Raw genomic sequence first — 14,278 nt, 5'->3', positions numbered from 1 at the left:
TATTTCTGTGAGATTTGTGATCCATGTAATAGAAGCTTCTTACTCCTGAATTATATTTCTAAGATATGGATCTCAGTACTTATTAATGTATAACCAATCTTTGGGGGAAAACTAATCTGGTCCTTGAGCTCCAGGCACATAAAACTAGAAATGGGTTATTGGATGGGTGGGGAGAAGACATATCTAATTTGGGGACTTTGCAGCCTCACCAGAATGCAAATAATTCAACAATAACACAGAATAAATGGCTTCCATTTGCACGGCTGCTCCTCTCTGTAATCCCAATAGTATGTGTTTTCCAACAATTACCTGGCCTAATTTCTCTGTTTATTGCTTAGGATTTTAATGCTTCAAATGTGGAACATAGAATAAATATATGTCAGTAACATATAAAATGATGCCCGAGTATAGTTTTTCACTACACAACATAAGCATTTTTGAAAAGGCAATGTAAACATTACATTAGCTCTGGATCCTCCAACTCCTTTGCAGTAAGAAGTGACAACAACTTTGTAAAGGTTAAACAGGCATGCATAGGGCCATGAGTGAAATTCAGTCATCTACCAAATGTACGACAATGCAGAAGATGAAGGTTTATCCGTGTGGATCAACTGAATGTACAGTTCAATACATTCATGTTTGCTAGGCTACCTGAGGTATTTATTACAAGATATGGTACCAACCCATACAAATGCAGAAGGAAACATCAAATTCATCAACCAGCTGCAATAAATTCAGATGCTTTCGAGAGCTGGCAAGGTGATGTCAAGAAAGTTAAACTTGAAGAATGAGACTTAGATTTCTAAATGAGATCAGGGAAAAGAGAAAGCAGAGTTAATAGGGGAAATCAAGACCGAAAGAATCAACATTACAGCTGCACTTGGGAGGAGAGTTTACAAATCAATTCCTTCTGCTTCTTGTAAAAGTGTTCTGCCAAACAACTGACACTATTATATACTTTTTATTTTTGGTTTATTTAGTCTTTTTTAACACAGCCATTGTTAGTTCAACAATCTAATATTCAGGATACATTATTGAAAAATGAGGGCATAGCTGTATAGATTAAGCCATTAATATATTTGTTAAACATCTCTTTTATAAGACAGAGAAGCTTGCTAATACTGACTTGGATTAGCTATATTAATAAGGTTACTTATAGTGAGTGGTAAAAACTAAAGGTAGGGATTTGCTCTCTGCTACCTGTCTTTAAACTACAGCTTAATAATTTTTCAAAACATTTGCACTCTGTAATTAAAAATAAAGCAATATTTTAGTATAATGTTATGTAGTAGTAAAAATTACCCTCTCTAAATACATGTGCATATACATAAATACTAACATGTTTTAAGAAATGTTAAAATTATGTGAAGTTAACATATAAATAAAATATGACCCGGAGTGAAATTATCATTATGTATAAAAAAAGGAAAAACAGAAGGCTTCTCTTCCCAAATCTTTGATTTTAATATCTTTTGAACCAACATTCCTACACTTGGAGTGTGAAAGTTATTTCAAATTTGAAAAATATTATATTAACGAATACTATGATCCAACTTCCTAGAAAAGGCAGTATGTGTTGATTAATTTTGAAGATTTATATTCATTCCAATGTTAAAGAGACTACATCCTTTTGAGCTTCCTTAGATAAATATTTGTAATGTCTTTTACTTTTTAAGGAAACAATGAGGCTTTAACAAAGTAAAATGGTTTTTTTTATATTATTTGAAAATGTTAGAAAATAAAAGTATTGTGAAAATATAACATTATTCCAGGACATATTAACTTCTTTAGTATTTTTATAAAGAGTGAAATGCTAATATTGTAAATATTCTACGTTTACCCATATATGTTTTTCTCTGTCTTCATTTTCTATGGCATTCTTCGTTTCCAGTTTCTCTCATTTTCCCACATCTCTTTCTTAGTTTCCTTTTTCTACTAGTCCTTACTTTCTGCATATCTTACTTCATTAGCTAAAAGTTATAATCTTTCAATTTTTACTTTATTTTCAATAAACCAGTGTTTTCTATTAGGTAGATGGTCAACTTTCTCTTCTCCATTTAAAAAAATGTTTTCTTTTTAAAATTGGTAGTAGTTACACCATTAGCTTAAATACTCATGTATGTTGTATATGACACACTTGAAAAAGAACAACTAGGTTCACAGGGTTCTGTGGAAATTCAATACATTACTGGTACACTATTAAGCAAGCTTGTGGAATGACAAAAAATAAATCATACTTATTTTTTGACTAGTATCTTAAGTGGCCTCTGGTTTTTCTGACAAAGCCAAACTGATCAGTGTTTTTCAACTGCTCCATTGCTTCTTCTGGACAGTCTTGGGAAAATTCTACAGAAACAGAACTTAAGAGCAAATTAGAAGTGGAGCCCTTGACATGTTGCCTTATAGTAAACCTTGGTCACGTGTGCGCTGCTGCTGCTAGGTCGTAAATGATCACCGCCTGGAGAATAACACAGTAGGGATGGGTGGTGCTGGAGATGTGCAGGAGTTTGCTCTAGGCTCTGGTCTGCCACCTAACTGCAGGCACAGGCTGGGCACAGCAGGCTGTGCCTTTTAGGCTGTCTGGTCCACCTGCAGCACAGGTGGCTGCACTGGATCCTCATCTGACTGCTCTGCCCCTTTGGAGGTTACCGCGTAGCCTCCCACATAGCGCACCTGCTGTGCCTGTTCCAGGGCCACTGGCTCTTCTTCGTCTTCCACAATAGTCAAGTCCACGTTGCTGTCCATGCCAGAGTTACTCCCCCTCGAGGCTGCCCTCCCAGCATCCCCCTCAGCCCCCTTCCCTTCCACCAGGACATTGGTGAGGGATGTTTGAGAAAGATCTTCTGTGAATGAGCTCTCCTCGTGGTCATTCGGCATCTGATCATTGCTAGGCATGTCTTCGGACTTGATTTCATTTTCTGCAGCACTTTCCCCCTCTCGGACTTTCTTTCGACCGAAAGTGAGAGGAGAGACCTTGAAGGGGGAGCTTTTCCCTGAGGATATTTTCTGGTGATTGGAAATGAGAGATTTCTTAATCTTCTCTCTCCTTTCTACAGATACAATCTTTGTCCCCAGCTGGTTCATCTTTTTCTCGATGTTCTGGCGAGAGAAGGCTTTCTTGAGGCTATCCACTTTGCGGAGGCCGGATCTTTTTATTTTCTCTGCTCTACTTTCTTCAATATTTTCCTCTGCACTGTCTTCCAGGGCCTCCCCATCGTGGGGCAATTCATCATCCGACGAGAGGTCCACCGTGTGCAAGGTTTCCTCCAGAGACTTGTTTTCATCAGCAAGTTCCTCCTTCCCTTCCTCAGGGCTGGAAACAGGCTCTTTCACGAACACACTAGCAGGGATCTCGTTTTCTTCCTGAAGAGATGGACAAGGGAGATTTCATGTTAATAACACACTGCACAAATTCCTGTACTGCTGTAATTATTCTATGTGTTTTGGGCTTGATAGAAACCAAATATTCTGTGGCTTCACTTTTCGAGAACATGAAGAGTTAATTCTAAATTGGTCACGGCTTTCCCCTGGGCTAGATAAGGCCAAGGGCTCCCTATGGAGAAGTTTATGAGGGTTTCTGGCAAGGGCTCTATCAGTGACAGGCAGAGGGGGAAGTGGGCTGTGGCTTGGATGGACCAGGAAGCTGCCTAGATAAAGGAGCTAAACTAAGTTACTGTGAACCTTCTCTCCTACCCAGCTCTGTTCCAGCCAATATCCCACTGAAAAAGAGCCTGGAGGTCAAGTTGGAAGATGAAAGATGGAGGCTGGGGAGAAAACCAGGAAGTCCTCAAGTGTTAGATATTGTGTAACCCTTGATCAGCTTTCCTCCCCAACCAGAAGTCAGAAGTAAAGATATGGTCAGCCTTGGTATCTGTGCAAAAGTGCACACTAATATTTCTGATGACATAATTTTAGAGTAAGAGAAGCAAGGGCCAGCCTTACTGGGAACCCACTCACAAAGCCCTGTCCGTGGTTTAGTATATCCTTTGCAGGCATTAATAAGGGGAGGTGGTATACTGTGCCATTTTTAGAGTAGCAAAGGAGAATTATGAGGCCAAGTGCAGCTTATTAAGCCTCTTGTTAAATAGGGCTTCTTGGGGCAAGACTAATTCAGTCCATACCTATACTTAAGAGTGAGGAGAGAAACCCAATAACCTCCCCCCTCACTATTCCAGCACACCTCTTTCTCCAGCTTCTAGGCACATAGGCAAAGACCTGCCCCTTGCTATGTCTGAGTGCAAGGGAAATGGTTCTCCAGTGTTGCTAAGTGGGGAGATTTGAATTTAGACAGACTTGGATCATGCAGCACAAAAATCCCTTTGGTTTTTATATTTTTCTTTGAATGTGGGAAAGCGAGAGCCAGCCAGCAAGATACTTTCTCATTGTCATCGAAAGAAATGGCACTGTAGAAAGAACCTGCAACAGGAAGCCTGAGTCCCAGTCCTTGCTGCACTGCTGAATGGCAGTGTGACTTTCAGCAAATAACTTAATCTCCTTGGGTCTGTTTCCTCCAGACATGAACAAGAGGATATGATCTAGATTAGCAGCTTTCAAACTGCACTTCCATGGACACTAGGAGTTCTGCAGGAAGGCCAAGAACCGCCAGGCTCCGCAGCCCGTACCACCCTGGCTTCCACCAAAGGTGTGATGTTACCTGATTATATTGTGGACTGTGCAGTAAACTTTCAGTTTGAAAAATAACTAGATTTAGTGAATTTAAAAGTCCATCTGCGATCTAAGTTTCATGCAAAATTCATGTTAACAGTAAGAACTTCCCTTCTCATTTTGCAATTTTGATTGATAGAAAAATTGGGGTTATAATGGAAAACATGCTCTGAGAGTGAGCCTGCATTTTTTTAACTTCTTGCTACAAAGGCTAAATGAACGAAGTTTTGATATAGAGAAACTTAAAAATCCCTCTCCTAGTTACCACAGAATGATGTAAGTATGATAATCTCAGAAAAGATACAGCCCTGTGTCTCCCCCTTACATGAACATAGGCACTCATACCAGAGCCCTTCCACAAACTGGTTAGAAACAAAGGATCAAGTCTTGGGTGGAGGTAAAAAGCGGAACACCTAGTTAGATAGAGTCCTTGGGAGACTGAAGAAATCACAGATTATATTTTCCAAAAGCTCTCTCCACACCTTCCCATTGTGAATGCCAACAATTATCAGGAACACTGTATACAAGACAGCGTTAAAAATTAAAAGGGGGATGGGATTCCCACAAGTCATTGATGACATGGACTTTTATTACAGAGAGCAACTTTCCCATGTCTCAAATCTCAACTCATCTCTGTTTCATCGGCATGTACTCCTCATGAAGGTGGAATTTTTGTCTCTTGTTCATTGTTTCGACCCAGTGACTAGAATAGTTCCTGGTAGCTCCATTGCGATTTGTGGAATGAGTATGTTGGGTAAGGTGGCCTTCTAAGACAGCCCTGAGGGTAGCTGGAGTGGAGACTGACCCCCATTGGTTAGGCTTAAAGACTGCAAAAGAGTGGGCCTGGCTCTGTGTCTAGAAGGAAGTTTGCTGACTGTTGCTGTCACCTGGGAAATGAGGAGAAACTAAGGCATAAGGAGTGTCATGGTTTCCATTTTAAAGAAGGATTTTATTCTCAGAGGATGAGAGTGACCATAAGAAGGGCAGGCTGCAGAAATAGCTAGGGCTTTGATAATCCAGAAGCAAAATTATTTCTCAGGTTTGACAAGAGGGTTGGGATGGTTTGACAGAAGTTGCTTATGGGACAGAAAGAAACCAAGAGCTCAGTGAAATGTTTTTAAAAGTCCTCAATGGTTCTGGCTATTGTGGCTCAGTGGATTGAGTGCCAACCTGTGAACCAAAGAGTCGCTGGTTCAATTCCCAGTCAGGGCACATGCTTGGGTTGCAGGTCAAGTCCTTAGATGAGGGTGTGTGAGAGGCAACCACACATCGATGTTTCTCTACATCCCTTCTCCTCTCCAAAAATAAATAAATAAAATCTTTTAAAAAAGCCCTCAATGAAGAAGGCAGAAATTCAGGTGGAAAACTGTAAAAAAATTAGTCTTGGTTACAAGAGAAGATGTATATTTGCATAGTATAATCTCTCTGGGTAATGAAAGCATTATTCTGATAACTTTCTTCAGTCTCAACAAAAAGTAGACATATTCACTGTACTTCTAAAGTAATTAAACTAATTAAGTTTACATTTTTTTCCTTAAATGTAAATTTTATTACTAAAAAAGCATAGTCACCGTTGAGTCTTAGATTCTTATCTCTCTTATCATGAGTCCTTTGAGGACAGTCCAAGGACAGTTCAGGATCGCGTGATTCAGTAGTGATCTGTGGTAGACACACACTGCGTATATGAGGGCAGTTAAGGGATTGTGGGAAATCCAATTGAACTCTTTCGTACAATGCCAGGGAAATTTATACAAGTGCTCTTTGATGCCAACTATGAAAATAAACGCAGCAGGAACAGATATAATCCAGAACGATTTGGATGTGTCTTTATGCAACTGGAAACAAGTGAGATATGTCTTCTTGGCTAACTGCTATGCATCTGCTGTCATTTTAATTACTCAAGCAGCATTGTGTGTTCTGTCTACTGGATAGTGTTTATTTTGTGCCTTCTGTAGCATCCACTCTGAAGGTGAGCCCTTTCCTTCTAACACAGGAATCTGCAATGTCCAAGCTCACGTAGACCTTATCTCTCCATAATGTTTGTGTAGAAGCAGAAAAATGCTGACATTCTTCAAAGTCTCTTTAGTAAAATGTATGCAGGGTATTCAACTATGAAGTAACTGTTATGATGTTGGAAATTCAACTTGAACTTCAACTAGATCCTCTGTAATTGCACAGTCCCCCAGGTGCCCAGTCTTACCTGCACACATATTTTGCTCAGGACACACACAACTCAAAGACACACTTGATATTTCACCTACCTACAGGTGAGGCTACACTTCTGCCTCCTGTCATGATGTTTCTGATCTGCTCTCTCTGAAGATTCCAAGATTGTTGGCTTGTTCAGGGGGGAGGGTAAAATACACATCTTCAATTCTGTCACTGCTTACTTATGCTGCTCATATATCTACTAGGGGTGGTGACTCCTTAACATGGCTTTAAGAATCCCTTGTGGGTTGCACTGCTTTCTTGGGTAGTTTTACCCAGTAGAAGCCCCCGGCAGCAGCTGACTATTTGCCCTACAGATTTATTTTCAAAAAGATACCCAGGCACCACTGATGCAGCTGCTTCTGGTTCTGACCTTTCACAAGGACCCTTAGGAATTTTTCAAAGGAAGGGAGAATTAAACAGAACTCTTCAAACACATATGAATGACACACTTGTAAGAGAAAAGGAATAGAAAGAACTCTTGAGAAGTGGTATTTTCTGTGCACTTTGGCTTGTTTGCTGTTTATATTAATGCCAATGAACTAATAATTCCAGTTGTATCATATATATAGATATAAACACGGAGAAACTTGCCACCATGCTGGACACTTTTTGGGTTGGAGCTCCTAGAAGCAGATGTTTACACATATATACAGATACGTGCTCTTTAGAAAAGAAAGACACTCTATGGCTAGCCCACAGTAACTCATTCAAGGCTTGAACAAGGAGAGACAAGCCAGCAGTTTGCTCTCCTGTCACTAACTTATCATCCCTGTTGTTCGAAGAAAATAGCAAAGGCTGTCATATTCCCACAGGGATGTGGTGGCCTCTTGGAGGGGAATGAGGACCATAAATTTGTGTTCATGAAATGTTTTATCCAATAATCTCTAAATACTAGTTATTAAAATGGAACTATGCCCACCTGACATTCTGATTTATGGGTCTCTTTTACACATTGATGGCTTTCTCCGATTTGTGTTCCTGAGGTATAGATTGCCAAGTGGATAAAGCCATTGATTAGAACTGCACCCCTAAGGCAGCTGTCGGTGGAATCAGCAAGTCATAAGAATAAAATGCATTAGTTATAATCCCTGAGCAGTCTTTCACATTCTGGAGGATTTAAAAGTTTCATTATTTTTCAGTGTTATCAAGGGTTCAATTCTTTTTTAAGACCACATTGGTTAGGTGTTCTTTGTTACACACCAAAAAAAAAAAACCACACCCCACAAAACAAAATCACACTGAATTATTTAAAAGCTGAGGTAGAAAAGCAAGTAAACATGAACTTTGCCCTAGTGGGATTATAGTGTTTGTTTTTATTCATTTCAAAATTCAACTCCATAATTTCTATTGTTAATAAAATGAAACCTTGCTAGTCACTTTGTTTTTCAGGACCTTTTCTTCTTTGATATAAAAATGAGGTTAAACTATATGATTATTAAAGTGCTTTCCAGCTCTAAATATTCAATTCTGTGATATTAACCTAAATATCATGAAAACTAGTTAACAAATTACAGAAGCAATCCCATAGTATACTAATGCCAAACACATTTTGTTTTATGCGAGAATCAAAACTATGAATCCTGAGCTGCATTTGAGAACATTTTTCATTCAATTCAAACAAATAATAGATTACAAAACAGAAGGGGTAACATTTGCTTAGAAGGGCTGTAGCTGAGAATTTAGTTTTTTAATATATGAGAGGGAAGTAATGATTCTTTTGAAGAAACACCAACAATAATCAGTTATTCACTTAAAGTGCCCTAGGGAACCCTGATATTCAATAAGTGTAAATAATAACAACAAGGACTAGTATTTTGTTTATCTCATAAGCTAAAGGGCACTGCATACACAGCATATTGAAACCAATAACCCATTATGGGAACATTAATCAATGTGATATAAACTTTGTGAACTGTCATATAAAGGTGTTTTTTTTTTAATTATCTATGTCCTCATTTCTTCTAAGTCTGAATTAATTTAGCAGTTTTCAGAGCAGTGGCATTGGACAAAGTATAGTCTTTAAAAAATCAATTTTAAAAAATAGTCTGAAGGTGTTACCCTTTTAGCACCTTTCTAAAATTCTGATCTCATAGAAGGAACCCAAAAGATGAATATTTGAACACATTTAAAGGCTTGATTCTCCACGAATGTATCCACAGCAAATATCTAACCTCTACTCTTTTCACCCAATTTCACAATTTTATGTGGATGAAAGTGTAAGCTGCCTATGAGTGTTCTCATTTTCTTTTCTGGGTTTGAAATCATTCTCAAGCTGCTTTTTCAAATAATCATCGCTAGAACCTTAAGAGGATAGAAGTGGGCTCACACCCTCAGGCAGGGTCAGTTACCTATGAAATTCCAGTCTCTTCCATCAACAGAGAAAATTTCCTCTTAACTGTAAATTCACTGACTTTCCATACAAATTCTAGTTTTAGTAAAAAGATAGTCATACTTAGGGGCAAAGAATTAGCCTTATTATTCTTTAGCATTTGCTTTTGGATCAGCAGCCCCTCTGAATCTTATTTCATTTATACTGAGTTTCTGTCACAGTATTTTGAATTTGAATATTGATCTTAAGCTATTATAAAAAATGTAGAAAGGAAAGCTCCTAAGTTTAATAAGGATTTGACAATTTAGTTTATTGCTTAAAGGGAAATGAATTTTTCCCAGTTTTAGATACTGCTGGTTATAATTTGAAGTAATTGCTAAGGCATGAGAGGCTTAACAGCTACAACAATGTAAATTCAGCAGATTTAAATAAATAAATGACACTATGTAAACAGGATGAATTAAGAACAAAGTTCAGAATTTAGAAAATGCAAATATGTAAGTGTCTAGATTCAACCAACCAACCAACCAACCATCCAGCACCTGTAGATTTGGGAGGATATAACTGGACCTGAGAAAGTAGAAAGGTAGTCTTCTAAACACTACAGTACTAAATACGTTCAAGTCGGGTGACAGATATTCTTTCCTCACTCGCTTCTTTTATTTTCACTGTAATTTTTTGGTCCTAGACTGGAAAACCAATGGATTTAGGATGGGAAAGACTAGCATAATGTTCAAGGGGACTGGAAGTGACAACAATAACTTAAAGATGTACACTGGTATCTGATACATTATCTGCCCTCCTCATCCTCTGAAGATCCAGGAAACACCAACCCTCTGCGGCACTGGAAAGACTGTGCCGCCACCAAAAGGGTCTGTTTCGGGGAGGCTCTTCGGGTGGTGTCCTCTGCTTTCATGGATCGGCGGTGACATAATTCTGACTTCAGCATGGTAGATGTCATACAATGTATGGCAGGGAGTAGGAGTGTGTGAGTGTAAGTTTAATAAGCCCTAAATGAAAAATCATAAGCATAGCTGTTTCAAGATCCTGGGTAAGGTGGGGTGAGTTTTTACTCAAGAGGCATATATCTAACTAAGCAGAAGTGTAGCCTCCTCTTCATGCAAGTGCATTTCAAATCTACCCAGGAAGAGCTTCTTTCTGTTCCTTGAATTCTTACACCATGCCAATCACTAACCATTTTAAATATGTTATTTCATTTACCGTATTTTGCCATGTATAATGAGCACTTTTCTGTCCAAATTTTTGAGGGGAAAATCAGGATGCACATTATACATGGGTATAGTAATTACATACCATGGGTAGAATAATGGGTATAATAATATTGTGCACAATGTGCACAAAACGTGGGTGCATATTATACATGGCAAAATGCAGTGTTCCTCACCCTAGGAGAGAGATATGAGGAAGGAAGCATTAATGTTTAAGAACACACACTTTGGAATCGATTAATTGTGAGTTGAAACCACAGCTTCATTGCTTGCTTACTAAATGACTTTAGACAAGCTATAAACATCTCAACATCCTCATCTGTAAATTGGAGGAAAATGAAATAATGCACAGAAAAGATATTTAGTAGAGTAAGCAGGGCTTATTAAAAGCTTTAAAGTTTTTTTGCTCTTTTTAATTTTCTCAGTGTACATATGAGGAAACAGAAGCTTGGAGAGGCTGTAAGATTTGCTTGCTGCTGGCAAGTGGTGAAACTAGGGTTTGAACCAGTGTCTGATGACAAAATGTACCTTCTCAACTCCTATACTAAACCACGCTCTAACACAAGTTATTATTTTATCCACTGGTGTAATTACTACCCTGGAAACCCTTGCTTTAAGAAAGATCAAGAGAAAGAGCAACTGCTCCACTGAGGAACCGCATTTGCATTTGTTTCTTCAAAATAATCATCATGGAATGCTGTGAGAGTTGAGATTTCTAATACCCTTTAGGCTGATGAAGGATCTTACACAGATTAAGAAGGATTCAGTTCCCCTGGCTGGTGTAGCTCAGTGGATTGAGCGTGGGCTGGGAACCAAAGTGTCCCAGGTTCGATTCCCAGCCAGGGTACATGCCTGGGTTGCAGGCCATAACCCTCAGCAACCGCACATTGATGTTTCTCTCTCTCTCTCTATCTCCCTCCCTTCCCTCTCTAAAAATAAATAAATAAATAAATCTTAAAAAAAAAAAAGAAGGATTCAGTTCCTTGCCTCCTAAAGTGCTCTTTTTAAAAACAAATGTTCTTGGGTGCTGCCTACGAAGAGACCCAGAATGGAGCCTAATCACATTGCCTTGGAGTCTCTTAGCTTCCTTTCCTCCTTGGTCCAGAGCACCCCTGTTTCACCTTTTACTCACTATCGGGAGAATTTCTTCCATTTCCGGCTGCAATTTCATACCCATCAATCCAGTGTGACGGAACAGGAGACCAGGCAGGGCTGCAGCAGCAGCGTGTGTCTTTAAATGCCCCAGCAATTCTTTATTTAAACGTCAGATTTATAATTCTCTTGAATTTTTAGTTGCATATCTTCTCCCTCCATTCTCCCAACACCTACAGAACATCCGTGGCAAATCAAAACAAAAGCTGATCCAGACAAATTGCAATTTTCCTACACTTGATAAATATTTGTTTTTTTCCCCCCTCCTTAACTGAGGACCAGGATGGAGATAATCTCTTTGATTCATAACAGAAAAAGGGAAATTTCCTTTGATGACAGCTTTAAACAGGTCTGTACATGGTTAGTTTTGTTTGGAGATCAGTATTTAATTTAGAAATGCCTTGAGAGCTAAGATTTCTAATATCTTTTAGGCTAATATTATATGGCTTAAGAAAAGCACAGTTACCCTATCTCTTCAGTTTATCTGGTACATGAAAAGCTATTCCATTTGCATTAAAAGCTAAAAAACTTCCGGGCTTCAAAAAGCCTGTAAGGTATAGGAGGACATCAGCTGCCTGAAGTTTTACAACAGTCAAGTGCAATTTGGGGAGGACAAAAAGCAGCCAGATAAGTCTTTCCTTTTAAGGGGGAAGGAGGCTTAGGTTCTAACTTGACAGAGCAGATTCATTTAGAGAAAGAAGGCTCCCTTGGTTTAAATCCCAATTTCTAAATCCCTCTTGGGAGATGAAGGCTCTTCTTGTGTGCCTTTCACAATCAAACAGTAGGTTACAGCCTCTCCCCTCCATGGCTCTGAAATCCTCTCCTATTCACATGGTCACAACAAGACAGCCCTGGGGCAGGGACGGATGGCAATTGCTTCCTGGGCTCTGTGCTGGCGGGGTTCCACTGGGCGGAAGGGCTTCCAGCATTAGGCAGGGCTGCCCTTGGATTCACAAATGCCCACCCTCAGTGGAACAACAGCCCCACGCAATCTCCCTGTCCCCAGATAGCCTCTTGGTATGTTAATTGCATCATTGATGCATTAAAAAAATTAAGTGGCCTTTTTATTCGAAGGCAACCATTTGAAGCAGAAAATATTCAAGACCAGCCTTTGTAAGGATAACTGATAACACTGCTTTTATTTTACTTGTTGTTTTCATTTGCAGTTGTGGTCTCTCTGAGCAATGAGAAGCATCTGTAGTGTGTTTGTAAAGAGTTATGCTTGATCTTTTTAATGCATCATCTGCTAGAAAAGACCTCAACAATATTGCTTTGGCCAAAAGTCTTAAAAAGAAGAGGCTAGTTCAATTCTAATGGAATTGGTCTTCAATACTTGGTTCATCCCCAAAACATTGGTAATCTTTGGACAAAGGGACACTTAAAATGGCTATGAGTTAAACGTTTTGATTTAAAAAACAAGAAAAGAAACAAATGAAACCCTCACATGATGACCTCATTTGCACAAAGAGTTAATAAACAACCACTGAATTAATTTGTCCTGTCCAGCTAACAGCTGCAGTCAGAGCCCCAAGTTCATAAAGCACAGAGACAAATGAATTTGACTAGGGTGCTGTGCACCTGCTCACCTTCCGCACCCGGATGGAGTACATCCAGGTGCTCCCTGACAAATGAACTGAGCCCACTAACCTCTAGGACATGGACTTTGAGTTTAAGGTACAGTGACCTGGGAAATTCTCACTCGTGTGCAGATTTCACATTCGCCTGCTGAAAGCAGAGAGGGACAATGTCTGTGTGTTTGATCCCTGACAGGCAGGACAGATGTACAAACGGTTGTGAGAGCCAGGCCCACTGAGCTCATGAATGTTGAGGAGCCCCAGTTGGGCGGGAGGAGGAGCAGGGGGCACTGACCTGGAAGATGAGCACTTTGAAATGGTTGCGTCTGAGGAGCTGGGCGTGGTTGTTCTCCAGCCGCTTCACCTGTGCGCACTGCCTCTCCAAGCGCTCTTTCACTGCCCTTGTGTGAGCGCTGACTTTGCGGGACTTGTCCAGCAGCTTGCTCACGGTGTTACTAGTGGAGGCCTGGTACTTGGAGAGCTTGGTGAGATCGTTTTGGATGCCCTTCACGGAGCCCTCCAGGCTGATCTGCCGCTGCTCCATTTTGTGCTGGTTCTCCTGCACGGCATCCATCATCTTCACCAGCTTGTCTAGGAGCGTGAGCACTGTGACCGCGTTCACCTGCGAGTTGTCTCGGATGGCCTCGTCCGTGCTCCCCAGGTTCAGGCTGGGGCTGGGCGTGGAGGAGGGTACCGGGCTGGGGCTGGCCGGCTTCTGCCGCAGGTCAGAACCCGGGTGCTGGAACTTTTCAGCTTGAGCAGCGTCCTCCTCCATGGCTGGACAGGTGGGACTCTGTGCTCTTCTTGTTCCAGTGAGAAGGACGGTGTTGAGGGGTGCAGAGCAAGGCAGGCTGGTTTGAGCTCAGAGCACCGCTCTCCAGGACTGGCAGCGGTTCATACAGGCAACAACTGGCTACTCTGATCTGGGGAACTGCATTCCAGCTGCTTTTAAAGCCCTACTCCACCCAGTGGGAGGCGAAGGTTACAGAACTGAGAACCACTCAGGGTTCAGAAGTATGCACACACTTCCTAAACGCGTTCTCCCCGGCACAGGCCACAGGGCACTTTCCTGCAGGTTTAGCTTTTCTTTCCTATTCCTCTTCCCTTTTTAAAATAAG

At 40.3% G+C, this 14,278-nt stretch overlaps 1 protein-coding gene across 1 annotated transcript; it reads right to left on the bottom strand.

Moving 5' to 3' along the window:
- Nucleotides 1–955: 955 nt before the first annotated feature.
- On the bottom strand, nt 956–14,234 carry CAVIN2 (caveolae associated protein 2). Its single transcript, XM_028511046.2, has 2 exons — nt 13,456–14,234; nt 956–3,363 (listed from the first exon to the last, which is right to left on the bottom strand). The coding sequence occupies exons 1-2, from the start codon at nt 13,933–13,935 to the stop codon at nt 2,572–2,574; spliced, it is 1,272 nt and encodes a 423-aa protein (XP_028366847.1). The 5' UTR covers nt 13,936–14,234; the 3' UTR covers nt 956–2,571.
- Between the last annotated feature and the right edge of the window lie 44 nt (nt 14,235–14,278).

Source organism: Phyllostomus discolor, chromosome 4 (assembly GCF_004126475.2).
Source record: "Phyllostomus discolor isolate MPI-MPIP mPhyDis1 chromosome 4, mPhyDis1.pri.v3, whole genome shotgun sequence".
Lineage (NCBI taxonomy): Eukaryota > Metazoa > Chordata > Mammalia > Chiroptera > Phyllostomidae > Phyllostomus > Phyllostomus discolor.
This window is presented reverse-complemented; position numbering and strand designations above follow the sequence as displayed.

Bases quoted from the DNA above. Each gene is read 5' to 3' on its own strand.
- CAVIN2 (XM_028511046.2), bottom strand. From the start codon at position 13,935: ATGGAGGAGGACGCTGCTCAAGCTGAAAAGTTCCAGCACCCGGGTTCT. The intron at 3,364-13,455 runs GTCAGTGCCCCC...CCATCTCTTCAG, and splicing joins TCAAAGTGCTCATCTTCCAG to GAAGAAAACGAGATCCCTGC.